Source organism: Marmota monax, unplaced genomic scaffold (assembly GCF_021218885.2).
Source record: "Marmota monax isolate L192 unplaced genomic scaffold, Marmota_monax_Labrador192_F-V1.1 WCK01_AAM20220418_F8-fsc00021, whole genome shotgun sequence".
In the NCBI taxonomy this organism is placed as follows: domain Eukaryota; kingdom Metazoa; phylum Chordata; class Mammalia; order Rodentia; family Sciuridae; genus Marmota; species Marmota monax.
In genome coordinates, this window is record NW_026695228.1 from 26505564 (window position 1) to 26519483 (window position 13920).

Below are 13920 nucleotides of genomic sequence, written 5' to 3' on the forward strand. Positions count from 1 at the left end.
AAGCAAGCACTCTACTAACTGAGCTACATCCTCAGCCCTTGTTTTATTTTTATTTTTTGGAGGTACTGGGGATTGAACTCAAGGGCACTCAACCACTGAGCTACAACCCCAGACCCTTTTTTTTTCTCTCACACACACAGACCTATACATAAATATGTGTGAGTACATAGCCATTCTCCATGGTGCTCCAACGTGAGGGATGTTGAGTCATGGACATAGTGTGTGATGGCTGTGCTCCATTAATAATAATGTTATTATTAATATACAATATCGCATAATATATAATAAACATTATTGTTTGACCTGTAGGGTTTTGCTAAGTGGACCAGGCTGGGCAATCCTCCTACCTGAGCCTCTGGAGTTGCTGGGATTGTATGTATGTGCTTCCACAATCAGCTCTCAATTCATGTTTTCCTTCTAGTACCATGAAACTTTTGCACTCTGTGATTTTTTTTACTTTGTTAATTTTTGTATTTTTGTTCATGCTCTATTAATTTAAGTGGTATATAACAAATTATATTAGCCCATAGCTTTACCATGATCCCAAACAACATAAGTCTCCTAAACAATTTAACTCAAAACTCAGACTTGTTCATCCTGTGTTGATATTTTTTGGGGGGTGGTGGTACTGGTGACTGAACTCAGGGGCACTTGACCACTGAGCCATATCCCCAGACCTATTTTTTTTTGAGAGAGAGAGATAATTTTTTTAATATTTATTTTTTTCAGTTTTCGGCAGGCACAACATCTTTGTTTGTATGTGGTGCTGAGGATCGAACCCAGGCTGCACGCATGCCAGGCAAGCACGCTACCGCTTGAGCCACATCCCCCCCAGACCTATTTTTTATTTTATTTAGAGACAGGGTCTCACTGAGTTGCTTAGCATCTCACCATGGCTGAGACTGGCATTGAACTCTCAATCCTCCTGCCTCAGCCACTGGAGCCACTGGGATTACTGGCATGTGCCACTGAGCCCAGCCTGATTAACTTTTTTTAAAAAAAATTTATTAGTTATTGATGGACCTTTATTTATTTGTTTATATGTGGTGCTGAGAACCAAACCCAGTGCCCCACACATGCCAAGGCAAGCACTCTACCACTGAGCCACAACCCCAGCCCTCTGATTAACTTTTTTTTCTTTTGCAGTGCTGGGGATTGGACCCAGAGCCTAGTGCATGCTAAACACACATCACTGAGCAGAAAACCCAGCCCCTAAATGGTTGTTGTTTAATAATTTCACTAGTTTTTTGGAGCTTGAGTCCCTGAAGCACCTTGTACTATCATACAAAAATTAATCCTTTTAGGGCTGGGGTTGTGGCTTAGGGGTAGAGTGCTCACCCAATGTGTGCGAGGCCCTAGGTTCCATCCTCAGCACCACATAAAAGTAAATAAATAAAACAAAGATATTGTGTCCAACTATAACAAAAAACTAAATATTAAAATAATAATAATAATGGAAAGATAAGGAGGAAATAACATTAGAGTTGGACCTAATCCAATATGAAATATCCATAAATTCGGAAACAGACGTATAAACTACATTCCTAAATCTCAACCTCTGTTTGGACGGGGTCTCACTAGTAATCTCCTGAGGCAGGAGGACCAACCGTGAGCTCAAATCCAGCCTCAGCAACTCTGAGGACTAGGCAACTCAGTGAGAACCCGTCTCTAAATAAAATACAAAATAGGGCTGGGGATGTTGCTCAGTGATCAAATGCCCCTGAGTACACGCTCCTCCCCCAAAAAAGGACTCAACCTCCTAAGTAGGTGGAATTATAGACTTATGCCACTGCACCCTGCTTAAGAGGTCTATTTTAAGTCAAGTGGCCAGAGCCTGGTTAATTGAGTAGTTATGGATTTGAATTAATGCCTGAAAGTAAGGGGCAGGAGTCATTCCAAGGCCTAAGAAAGCTTTGCAGGCAGCGGAGGCAGAGTCAATCCCAGAGACAGGAACGTGCCAATATTGTTTGAAGTGCGGGGAGGAGGTCAGTGTGGCTGGAAAGACTGAGAGGAGAAGGCAGAGAAGTGACCACTGGTGGTTATGAAGGGCCTCAGGATCTGCAGCAAGGACTTGAGTTTACGGGAGGGTGGAGCATTGTTAGTGGATAAAGGAGGGTAATGAGCTTTATCACCAAGAGGTAAAGCAAAGGGTACGAAGGAAGGGCAACTGGAGGCTCGGTGACATCCTGCCTTAAGGTATTGGCGCTGCTCAGCTTGGAGTGCTTGGGGGCACCCTGAGTACTCCCTTGAGGCGCTAAGATCGCACCTTCAGCACAATGGACAGCGCCGTGCCCTTGGCCTGGAGACCCGGAAAGCAGTCTTCCTGGGGGCGGAGCCTATGAAACCGTCCTACAGGAACCAGCGAGCTCCCAGAACAGGGCACACCTATGGAGCAGGTTCTGAAAGTGTCCTATTAGGAATCGCGTACTCTATTGCACAGAGCACTCTTTGTGGCCGATTGGACCTGGCGCTCTACGTGGCGAGACCCGTGGAAGTGTCGTATTAGAAAAGGGTTTAACCACTATGCCCACGTACCGGGTGCGGAGTTTTCAACTTACATTAAAATAATTTGGTGGGTGTTCTGTGAGAAAGCTGGCTGAATTCATTGAGCTGACTACCCTGGGGTGGTTGTGTGCGATATTCGGGGCACAGCTTGTTGATTGGGTAAGGAAGGGGCAGTAAGTGTGGGGAGACTTTGGGACACATCAGAAGTTCAGAGGGGTGGTGTTCTCAGAAGCTGGACCTGAAGAGGGTTTTGCGCACTTGGCCAAGAAGCCTGTGCATAACCACTAGGTGCGGTGAGAAGATATTTGGGACTCTTAGCCCAACTCTGCCCATTTGGGGATGCTGCGGCTGTGGATAGAAAGCTCCCAATCTGGGGACTAGGTGATTGGCAAGGGAGCATTGGTGCTGAGATCTGGAGCTGAGATAGGCAAGAGCTGTATTTCTGTGCAGAGGGGAGAATGGGAGATTTCTGGTAGAGAACTGGTTGTTTGAACACACCTAACTTTGAAATAGGGGTCCTTGAAACCCTGGACTTGGCCTGGGGGGTGACTGGGGAACATGGAGGGTACACATTTACTCTGGCTTATCTGGACGGGATTAGAGGTATAAGTCTACAAAGTCCAGGTGTCACACAGGTTCAACTCTTGGAAGACACTGGGAAGAGCTTTGGGGTTCAGAGCATGGTGGCCACTGCTGACAATCCTCCTTGTCTCTCATGGCAGAGAGAAGTACCCTGACATCTGGGCACCTCTGGGACGTGCAGTTTTTATTAAACCTTTGCATCTCAAAACAATTCCCTCACCAAGTGCAGGGAACCTTTTGGTTTAGTCCTCAGCACTGACACCTGCTCCCCTCCCTGCCCCCTCCCCCAAAGCAAAACAAACCTCAGTTCAAGTATTCTAGAACCCAAACTTCTGCTGGCCTTGCGACTTCCTTCCTCACTTCACCTACTGAACAACAGAATGATAAGAGGTTTTCTGGGCTAGGGTTATGACTCAGAGGTAGAGTGCTCACCTCCATATGAAAGGGTCTGGGTTCAATCCTCCACCACATCAAAGTAAAATGAAGGTATTGTGTCCATCTACAACTAAAAAATATATAGTTTTTCTTCTCAGTACTGGGGATTGATCTTCTACCACTGAGCTACAGGTCTACCCTTTTATGAAGACAGTCTGACAACGTTGCCCAGGATAACCTTGAACTTGTCATTCTCGCATCTCGTAAGTAGCTGATTACAGGTATATGTGTGCCACCAAACCCAGCCCAAAGGATTATTCTGAAGCAAAACTGGACTAGCTTTTTCCAGGTTCAGAATCCTTGTGTGCTTCAGGGATTTTATAAGGGTTGGTTGGAACCCTCTGCTTATGCACTCCAAACTCCACTAACCTCCCGCCACACTTCTCACCTCCCCTTCCTCTTGCATTCAAAAATCCTTCACCTACTGAACTGCAGCTCCTTCAAGTTTATTCCCACCCGCCAACTTAATTTTTGTGCATGCTGCTCTTCACCAGAGGGAAGACTGGAAGCCTTCCTAGACATTTCCTGACCAGCAGGGATAGGGCCTTCTTGGGGCCTCCAAGCTCCATTAGGCAAGGACCAGGCTCACCATTTTATTCCTAGCTCCCAGCACAGGACATAACATATAAGTGCCACCCAATAGACACATGATAAGTGAATGAAGCAACAAACACATGAAGTCTCTCTTTATTCTGGGATGGATTAGTGAGAATCTGAGCCTCCGATAAGGTTGTTGCCCAAAATTTTTTCCAGAAGTCTCAGGCATGTAAAGTGCACGGCCAGTGTGGAGCTAACACCAAGACTGAAATGCAGACAAACACCCCAGCTGCAGTGACCAGGTACACACAAAGCTTCAGGGTAAGATGAGCCTTATGAATTGCACAAGAATGGTCAACATTCAAGAAGTATACCTTCCTGCCAGAGTAGAGGGAGATCAGGCAGCCAAGTGGTAGCCCCCAAATAGAAAAAAAAAAACAGTCCTGGTGGCACTGCTTAACCAGGGAAGTGGAAATGCTGGGTCCTTCATTGAGGCTGATATCCCCCTTCATTTCTAATCATCAATTCCCAATACTTTTCCAGAACCCAAGGACCAGTCCAAATTCCCTAAGGCCCTGCCATTCCCCAAAATGTCATTTCAGTCGGCCACTCCTGTCTTCATATGATCCTTTTCCTTTCCCCCAGCAGCATCTAGAGCAGAGCCGACTGGGGTAGTGTGCACTGGGTGCCCCATCCCTGACACCAGCTCACACCAAGTACCCCATCCTGATCAAATCCACGAAGAGCAGTAGGAAACCTACTTGATCTCTTGGTGACCTCTGCTGGTGATTCAAAATGTTGTACATCAATCACCCGAACCATGTTGCACAAGAAGTCTCTCCATCTTACGCTAATTCTTGCCTATATTATGCTGGACCCAAGAAGAACTTCCCCAGATCAGCTTCCTGGAATTGCAGGATCACCAGCTGGATGGCTCACTCAGCTCCAGATAGGACACACCAGCCCCAGGACTTCTGTGTGCTCAACTTAACAGCTTTGTCTTCCTGAAGCCAGTTTCTAGTTTGACAGATCCTGAGGGCTGGGATACTGCCACTGGTCAAATGTGTCACCCTCATCATCAGTGAGTTCCTCCCAATGGAATCAGGATTCCAAGGGCACTGTGCTCTCCGATTGTCTTTGGGATAGGTTTGCTGCAATTTCTGGGGTGTGGGTGGGTATGATTCCTTCCCTCCATAGGTCTGTATTCAGAAACTTCAACATGGTGGTTGTTGCTGACTGAGAATCAACTGGAAAGAAAACCCTTGTGTTGAGGATATAGGTGCTTGACTGGTTTAGTGGGGCCTGGCAGGTAAGGCCGGGATAAGTCCCTCCCCGTGGGTTTCTGAGCAATGCAGACAACCTCCACTCCCATGTTCTCTGCTCAAAGCGCCGTTGAGTGTCTTCTTGTCCCAGCCCCTGGATGGGACTGGGAGAGGCAGATCATGGACACAGCATTGTGTCTCTCCACTACTGTGTGCGTTGGTGGGATCCTGGGACATTTAAGGGTAACTTGAAAGCTCCAATTGTGGGTCACCTCTTGGCTTCACTTTGTGTAGTCACCTCCTCCTTCCTGCCTCTTCCTGGGCTGGATTCACACTGTATATGGGGCATCCTCTACACTAGCATAAAGCAGAATTGTACCAATATTTTCTCGTTTGATACAGGATACCTTTCTTTCCAGAAAGCCAACCTTCACCCCTTCAAAGTATAGTTGATTTGCTGTGTCAGCTGAGGGATTCCCAGTGGCCAGTTACTCACACACGGGAGGCCAAGGGGCACACCTGAAGCTCAGCCAGCCAATAGCACCAGGTCTCAGAAGCTGGAGAGGCGGCTCCCAGATAACGAGGAAGCTGGAAGGCCGAGGAACACTGTTGACAGGTGCATAATAGGCTCTTCCCAAACACACTGAATTGGAGCCTGGGTAAATTCAACTGGAGTGCAGCCCTATAGCCCCCACCACCCCACTCCCATGGGCAGGGCAACCTTAGGATGGGTTTCTCCACTTCCAGTGCTGACACTTTTGAAATACAGTTCTTTGCAGTGGGGCACTCACTATTCCATATGGTACAGGCTGTTCACAAGCATCCTTGGCATCTACCCACAAGATGCCAGGAGCATTCTTTCCAGGTATGATAAGTGTCCCTCAAACGTTGCACAATCTCCCTTGAGAGTGACAATAACCGCTCCAGGGAAGTCTGCTAGAGTAAATCTGGACAATTAAAAAGAGCAAACTCTCCATGTGAATCTCCCTGTGGCAGAGCACCTTGGGGCAAGGCCACAGCAGACACCAGATTTTCCCAGGGCACAGCTCACCTGCAGCTGGGTTGGTTTACATTAGATAAGTCACAGCTGCCCTTTTTCAAGTGGGGTACATGTACATGTGAACTCTACAGGGACATTTTATCCCATAATGATGTAAAATTGCACTTATAACCACCGGAATTTATGGAGTAGCAAAGAATATGCTTCCATTTTTTGATCCAACCTTGAGGGTCACTGCACACCACCAGGATTTAGAACTGTGGAGCCCACTGGGTTGACAAGATCTCAGGTACACAGGTTGGTGGCCCCTGCCAAGCACTGAGTAATGTCTGGAGGCCTGGAGTTGGACCCTCTATGCTGACCAGGCACTGTCCTGCCATCCCCAGCCTGCTTCCCAATAGCGGGAACAGAGTGGAGGAACCTGCCCATTGCCCTGCTGGAGGGTCAGACACCCAGGCCTGAGACAGGCACAGTTTTCTTTTTCTTTATTGTCTACAGTCAGCTGAATTCAGATGTAGTGCCTGAATGAGCCAGACATACAAAAACCCCACTCTTTCCCATTGTTTTTTTAAAATAAAATCTTCACTTATAAAACTGAAACACTAAAGCATTAAAATACAGAAAGCTCATTTAACTCACTTCACAAAAGCATTAACAGATGACGTATCCCTTCTGTAACTATTTAAAGACAAACTGAGTCAACACTAACACCAAGTGTAAATAGACAGAGGGATACTGAACGGCAAGAACGCAAAACTCTACCCAGACAAGGTTGTAATGGCAACTAACAAACCATTGAAGACACGGAGTCCCAAACACGGCTAAATATGGGTCACAGCACAGGTCCCAGGAGGAACCGCTGCACCTCACAACACAGCAACGTGGACGGGTGGGGGCGCCTGGAGGACCGGCTGACATGGTAACTGTGATACGTAAAACTGAATCTTCCAACGGCGTAAATGCAGAAGGTACAAACGGGCAGCCCCAGGGCCTTTATCTGTACTGGTAGTTCATGCTGTGGTCTGCGTTTCTGCCATAGCCACCCTGTGAGGACTGGTAGGAGCCGGGAGGGCCGCTGTAGTTCTGGCCAGACCCTGGGGAATTGTAGTTCGACTGTGATGAGTAGCCTCCTACAAGAGAGAGGGTAGATTAGAGGTGGTGACAAGGATCTGCCTGCCCACCAGGCCTAAGGACTTCAGCTGCACCTGAGTTGTGTCCCCAGGTGGCAAGCCCCACAGGCTCCTCGTTTATTCTAAGTGCCTTTCACTTCTAATTGGGACCCAGCACACTGAGAGGTGGGACCACTGTGATCCTGGCTTATACCAAGGGTGATAGCAAATGGTGATTTTCTTGGTTAAAGAACAGGGGGGCTGCCTGAGCTCACCACCCCAAACCAAAGGTAGCATCCAAGATCATGAGTCAGTTTGGGTCTCAATGTTGTCAATATCTCTTCAAACAGGTACCAATACTGAAGAGTAAGGCAATTTCTGGTCTCCAGCTTCAGAAAAGGCCAAGCAGCTGGTATGGCCAGAGCCCAACTTTTATAGGGCCCCAAACGCCCCACAAGAAAGCAACAGCACAGCTGCCACCATTGTCCTGCCCATGCAGTGCTGTTCCTGCCAGGCTCAGGGCCACCCTGCTGTGCCACCTGCTGCCCCAAGCCCACCTTGTTTGCCTTGATATGAGCCGCCGCCCCCAGAGCCTCCACCGTAGCCCCCGTGTGACCCTGGGTTGTAGGACGACCCGCCTGAGCCATAGCTGTTCCCGCCGCTTCGGCCTCCGCTACCACTGTAGTCTAGGGGAGAGAAGACAGTGTCATTAGGGGATCTGAGGGCCTGAGGACTACGTGGCTGGCATGGTCCAGGACTCTAGCAAGGCTCCCCTAGACAGAGCCTTGCCCCTGCCTTTGGCAGATGTGTGTCTGCTTAAATTTGGCAAGAGGTAACAAGGTCAGGCTAGGGTTGTGGCTCAGTGGTAAAGCGCTTGCCTCGCATGTGTGAGGCACTGGATTGGATTCTCAGCACCGCATATAAATAAACAAATAAAAAGAAAGCTCTGAAACCTGTTCTCTCCAGCCTTCCCACCTGTCCCTGCAACCCAAGCTTTCCAGATGTAAATTCAGTGACATGATGCTCCCTCCAGCCTACATGTACACAGCACAGCTCCCTCCAAGTCTCCAGTCTTGCTAGTGACCACTATTCTATATCAAGGAAAAGTGCACACCTACTCTGCCAATTGGGTCAACAATACAGCCAGTGCCTGCTGGGTCTGTGCAGGAGATAAAAGGATATTAATAACACTTTAAGAACTATCCCGGGAGACTGCCTCTCAGCCTCTACCTTCGTGCCTAGCCACCCTGAGGAGACAGGCCTCAGCTATACCTGCCCATGGGGCAAAGCAGAGGAAAGAGCAGAGACCTGGGCCATGAGATCCTTCCTAACACCTGCCTGCAGCCAACACCACCTGTTTTCCTCCTAGTTCCTTGGGCAGAGGTCTGGGCATTGCTGGGCTTCTGCAACTCCACAGGACTCATTGCCAGGTTGACCCAGGGATGCTGGAAGCCAACTCACTGAATTTGCTCTCGTAGTTGTAGTCTGACCCACCCCCGCCTCCGGGAGAGTTGTAGGAGTTGGAGTAGGAGGAGTAGTTGCCTTGTCCATGGTTATAGCCTTTCTGTTTGCCCTGAGGGGGCCCGTAGTTGCTGTACTGGCTCTGGTTGTAGGACTGCTGCTGGCCTTGGTGGGACTGGTAGCCCGAGCTGTAGGAGGGCTTCTGCTGGCCCCCATGTGGCGGTTTCTTCCCAGCATGTTTTGGGGGTACTGGTGAGTTGTAGTTGTCCCCTTGGTAATAGGAGCCGTAGCCGGAGGAGCCACCACCGCCCCCGCCGCCGCCACCACCAGCATTCCCAGAATGCCCTCCGTTGCTGTAGAACTGACCTAAACAGGGAGGCAGCGGGTCAGGTGGAGGAAAAGGAAAGGCAAGGGGGCAGGAAGGGAAAGGGAGGTGGCAGCCGTGGGCCCTGAAGGCTGACCCATAAACTGGCTGCCCAGAGGCAGCAAGGAGGAAGGAGAGCCCTGGCTCTGCTGTAAGGAGCCTGGCTCGGCTAGCCCAGCCTTCAGCTCCACTCACCCATCAGCTGACGACAACAAAGGATCTTTGCCAAGCAGCGGCAGGACAGCAGCTTTTGCAGCAGATGTCAACATTACAATGAGATGGGCTCCCAGCGCAGATGACATTCAGGACTAGCTGACGGGTACCCAGATGTCCCCCAAAGGTGACAAGAAAAGCAAAGCCCCAGAGAAGCAGCAAGCCACCCCTACTACCTCCTCCCCTCTGTGCTGGAAACAAATTCAGCAGGCAGAGACTGGAGACCCCAGGAGTACCCTGTAATAAGGCCCCTAAAACCACCCTCGCTCTTGGAAGACCAACTAGTATGAAGCTGGATCTTAGAAAAACAAATTGAGACTCAAATGATGTGGGCCTCTCCCTGGTTACTACTTACAGAAAAACATGACTACAAGCAATATAGATTTCCGACCTATTGGGAAGACCAGCTCAGGCTAAGGCTGGGAACAGGATGTCAGGCAGAGCCTTAAGCCTTAAAGCCTCAGTGGCCGCCCCAAGGCCCCTTCCTCATTCCCAGTACAGCTACTGGGGCACAGGCAGGACAGAGTAGCAGCACTGACAAACTTGCACTGTGGCTGCCACATGCTCAGTCCTGAGGCAGGATGTTACAGTGAGGACCTGCCTTCTGGTAACTAGGCTTTCAACACACTGCTGTAGCTAAAATTGGGGTGGAATAGGGGATAGGCTAAGGAACACTTCATCCTCAGTTTTACAAGGGACTCTAATTAATCAAGGGGTTCAGGTTTGGCTGTGGGAAGTCCCAGAATGAACTGGATGTGAGGCCTGGGAGGCCAGGCTGTGTGGGCAGCTCTCCAGCCCAGTTAGACGTTCACCAGCACTTCAACAGGGGCTGCGATGTTCCTGGGTCCCTGCAGAAGGGAGGACTAAACATGAAGGCACCTCTGCCCACAGACATCAAAGGCAGCTTCCCTGTTAGGTCCCAGGATGGATGGGAATGGGAGAGGAGGCTCCCACACAGCCTGTCCTTTCTTCCCGTATCAAGCATGAGGGTTCCATGCCTTCTGGATGGGGACACTGGAGTTCTCACATGCCTTCCATCCTCTGCAGATGTGTAGCCCATGTTGATGTGCCATGGGCTACTGGCACAAGCATATGGAAATAGAACTGGTCTCCAAACTTGAGTTTGTTTCTTCAGGAAGGCCTCTTTCCCCTCCCACCATTCACAAAGCCAACACTGAGGGGGAGGATGTATACCACAAAGCAAGAAAGCAAACATGTGGAGGCTCAGTGAGGAGACTTGGAGGATAAGAGCTTCAGTATACTCCCCAAGAGCACTGCCCCCACCACCCCAAATCCCAGTTTCCCCAGTGTCCTGCACTGAGCACCCCACCTTGCCCCGCCTAAAGCCGGGAATGAATGAAGACGCAAGTATCGAGGACTCGTTACTTTAACATGTATTGATTAAAAAAAATAATAATAAAGGGAAGGGGAAGTTTTCAACGTCATTCAAGATAACTATTTCCTGGTATAAAAAGACATTATTCTCAAACAATAACTTTCTAAAAAAAAATAATAATACATCATGCAATCAAAGTTTTTAAAAAGTTTCACTGAATGTTTCAAACCTTGGGGAACAAATCACATATTAACCGTTTTGACCATTTTTGCCTGAATAAACGCAAAATCTTGCAAGTCAGCACAGAGGCAGGCTTTCCTGCAAAAAGAACTGCTGAGCACAGCCAAAACCCCAGTTTTCAAGGATGGCTCCCACCAGAAGAGCCAAAGACCACTGGGGTCCCAGCAAAGAGCCATAAGACCATGTGCCTTTGCACACACAGAAAAATATCCAGGCCTCGGGAGTGTGCAGCTGTGTAATCAGCAGAAATCTGGGAATGTACTAGGCTTTTTTTTTTCTTTCCCTTTTTTTGCAGTGTTGGGAGACTGAACCCAGGGCCTCACATTGTGAGCAAGCGCTCTACCACTGAATCCCAGGCCATGTATTTTTATTTTAATGGTATTGGGAAATGAACCCAGGGGCAATTTACCACTGAGCTACATCCCCAACCTTTTTATTATTATTATATTTTTTCTAAGACAGGGTCTTGGTAAGTTGCCCAAGGCTGGCCTCAATCTTGTGATCCTCCAGAGTAGCTGAGACTATAAATGTGTGCCACCATGCTCAGCTCTACTAGACGATTTTTCAAGCCCCATCAAAAAAAAAAAAAAAAAATCCAGAATCCCATACATTTGCAACTGTGACCAAGACTTGCAAAATTTCATGTTTTCTACCCCTTAAAGCCTGTCTGTTTCTTGCACAGGAAATGGAAGCACAGTTTTGATACCTTTGAGAGTTCACTCTCTAGCTAAACCAGCCACAAAATACCGCACCCCAAACAAGAACCCACCAGAGCATTTACAAAGGCGGGAGGAGGTAACTTAGCACAGTGTACAATTCCCCATGTTCCCAACATTTTACATGCTTGTTTAAAAAAAAAAAAGAAAAAAAACTCAGTTGCTCTGGATTCAGATGTGGTGAAATCATTTTCATCACTGTCAAAGGCATCAACCAGATGTGGGAATTTGTTAAAAGGTTAAAAATTCATACAAAACCTGCTGTAAATTAAGACAAAGGTAGATTAAAATGCATCATTATCTGTCTCTTTAAATAAAGTAATGCTTTCCATAAAAAGCAAAGGTGGGCTTTTGCCTTGATGCTGAACAACGCTGGCTCTAGAATTCTGTGCAAGTCTGCACAAAAATACATTCTCTGAGAAAATTGTTTTCCACTTATTGTGAACTTCAATATGACCAAGTTCAAAGGCAAATCACGATAAAAACTGCCATTGTCTTAAATTCTGCAGGCTAAGAGTTTCAGACAAGCTGCGGTGGAAAGCCACGGTTGAGAAACCCAGTGAAGCACAGGGACACAGCACGGACACTTTGGGTTTTGGAGTTGGAGGAAATTGGAGTAAAAAGTTGATTTTGTGTGCAATACTTTTAGACGCTCTAGGAAGACCCAAAATCATGATAGCCGTAGCAGTCTGTGAAAAAGTCACCTACAAAAGGGGGAGACAGAGCAGAGAGAAGAAATTAGAATTCTTTTGAAAAATGGCACAGAGCGCCACATTTGAAATTCATGTTTTAGATTTCTCTGCTCCTGTGACCCCCAATGAAGGCTCCTTCTCAAGACAAGAGCGGTGCACTGGCAGGAAAGGTGCGTTTGCAAGATGGGTGCTTCGCATGGCTTAAAGCAGAGAAATTTAAAATTCTGACTTCTAAGGAGCTTGGAAGTCACACAAGTTGGTGTGTTAGCACTTAAGAGTCAAGGACACACTTGTGGGGTCGGGGAAGACCTGAGGGCTGTCTGACCTAATACCCGCAAAAAGGTGCGGGTCGATCTTTAGCCTCACGAAGGCTGTGGCTAGGCCGCCCTACACTAACTCAGGCCCACGACTAAGCTGCCGCTTCCTCCCAAGTGGACACAGAGAGAAGCACACTTACTGTAGCCTGCTGTCGCCGAGTTGCCTCCGTACCCATAGCTTCCGTACCCAGCACCTGGAAGAGAACAGACAGGGTTATATGCGTCTGACCTGCCCTTGCCCCCTTGAGTTCCACATTTCAGCCCCACCCAAGTCCCTGCATCCCAAAAGAAACATGGACACACCCAGAAAATATAAACTGGGTAGATGGGGACAGCACAGGACAAGGGCCCTCACCAGCATTCATGTAGCCTCCATGATTGGCGCCACCAAATCCTCTCCCTCGCCCTCGTCCACGAATGTTGCCTCCTCTTCCCCGTCCTCGGAGGTTTGGAGGTGGAGGCACTTCATTGTGCATGGGGCCTCCCATGCCAAAGCCAGGGTTGTGTGGCTGGAAGAGAAAGCAGACAAGTGAGAGTCGTCTCCCCTCACCATACGAGAGAATTTTTGCTGAAGCTGAAGACTCAAGGACATGTGCTTACCTTGGCAGCAAATTTAGGTCCCCCTCTGACAGGGACTGGGGCTCTCTTTTTTTTGTTGGCTTCGAGGGCAAGGGGAGCATCAGGGAAAAGCTTTTCCAGTGCAGCAAGGGCAGCATACGCCTTTGCCACCTTTTTGTTTGAACCAGCACCTTGAAACTTCTGTCCATCCACCTCGACCTGAAGACAAAGGATGCATGGGTGTGGAGGTGACACAGTGCCTTCCTCTGGGGAAGGAGTCCCACCTTTGTAGAGAGCAGTCCCCCAATCCAGGAAGCACAGGACTGGCCCTTGGTCACTCACCTCCATGACAAATCGCTTGTCGTGGCTGCCCCCAGTCTCAGAGATGAGCTCATACTTGAGGCCGCGCCTCTTCTCATTAAGCTCCATAACTGGGTTCTTGCCATGCTTAGTTAGGATCGGCCCCTGCTGTTTTACGTTCTCAGGGAAAACACAAAAGAAAACCAATAAACTCAGCTACAGGCTATCCAACCACATGGTGGGATACAACCCAATCGGGGTTGAGGTCCTCTGCTCCACATCCCCTGCCATCC

General features: G+C 48.5%; 1 protein-coding gene across 9 annotated transcripts in view; it reads right to left on the minus strand.

Annotated features, from left to right (window-relative positions):
• Window positions 1-4181: 4181 nt before the first annotated feature.
• Window positions 4182-13920, minus strand: part of Ilf3 (interleukin enhancer binding factor 3) — a 36319-nt gene continuing 26580 nt past the window's right edge. For 4 of the 9 annotated variants that reach the window (XM_046436867.2, XM_046436864.2, XM_058576763.1 and 1 more), the window contains 7 exons: window positions 13670-13807; window positions 13370-13546; window positions 13125-13278; window positions 12910-12963; window positions 8892-9257; window positions 7988-8116; window positions 4182-7451 (listed from right to left, as the gene is read on the minus strand). In XM_046436867.2, the coding sequence (XP_046292823.1) occupies window positions 7315-7451; window positions 7988-8116; window positions 8892-9257; window positions 12910-12963; window positions 13125-13278; window positions 13370-13546; window positions 13670-13807 (1155 nt within the window). In that variant the 3' untranslated portion in view covers window positions 4182-7314. Of the gene's footprint in view, window positions 7452-7987; window positions 8117-8891; window positions 9258-10839; window positions 12465-12909; window positions 12964-13124; window positions 13279-13369; window positions 13547-13669; window positions 13808-13920 lie in introns of those variants that run through there. The other 5 variants (XM_046436866.2, XM_046436869.2, XM_046436868.2 and 2 more) reach the window with 5 other exon arrangements.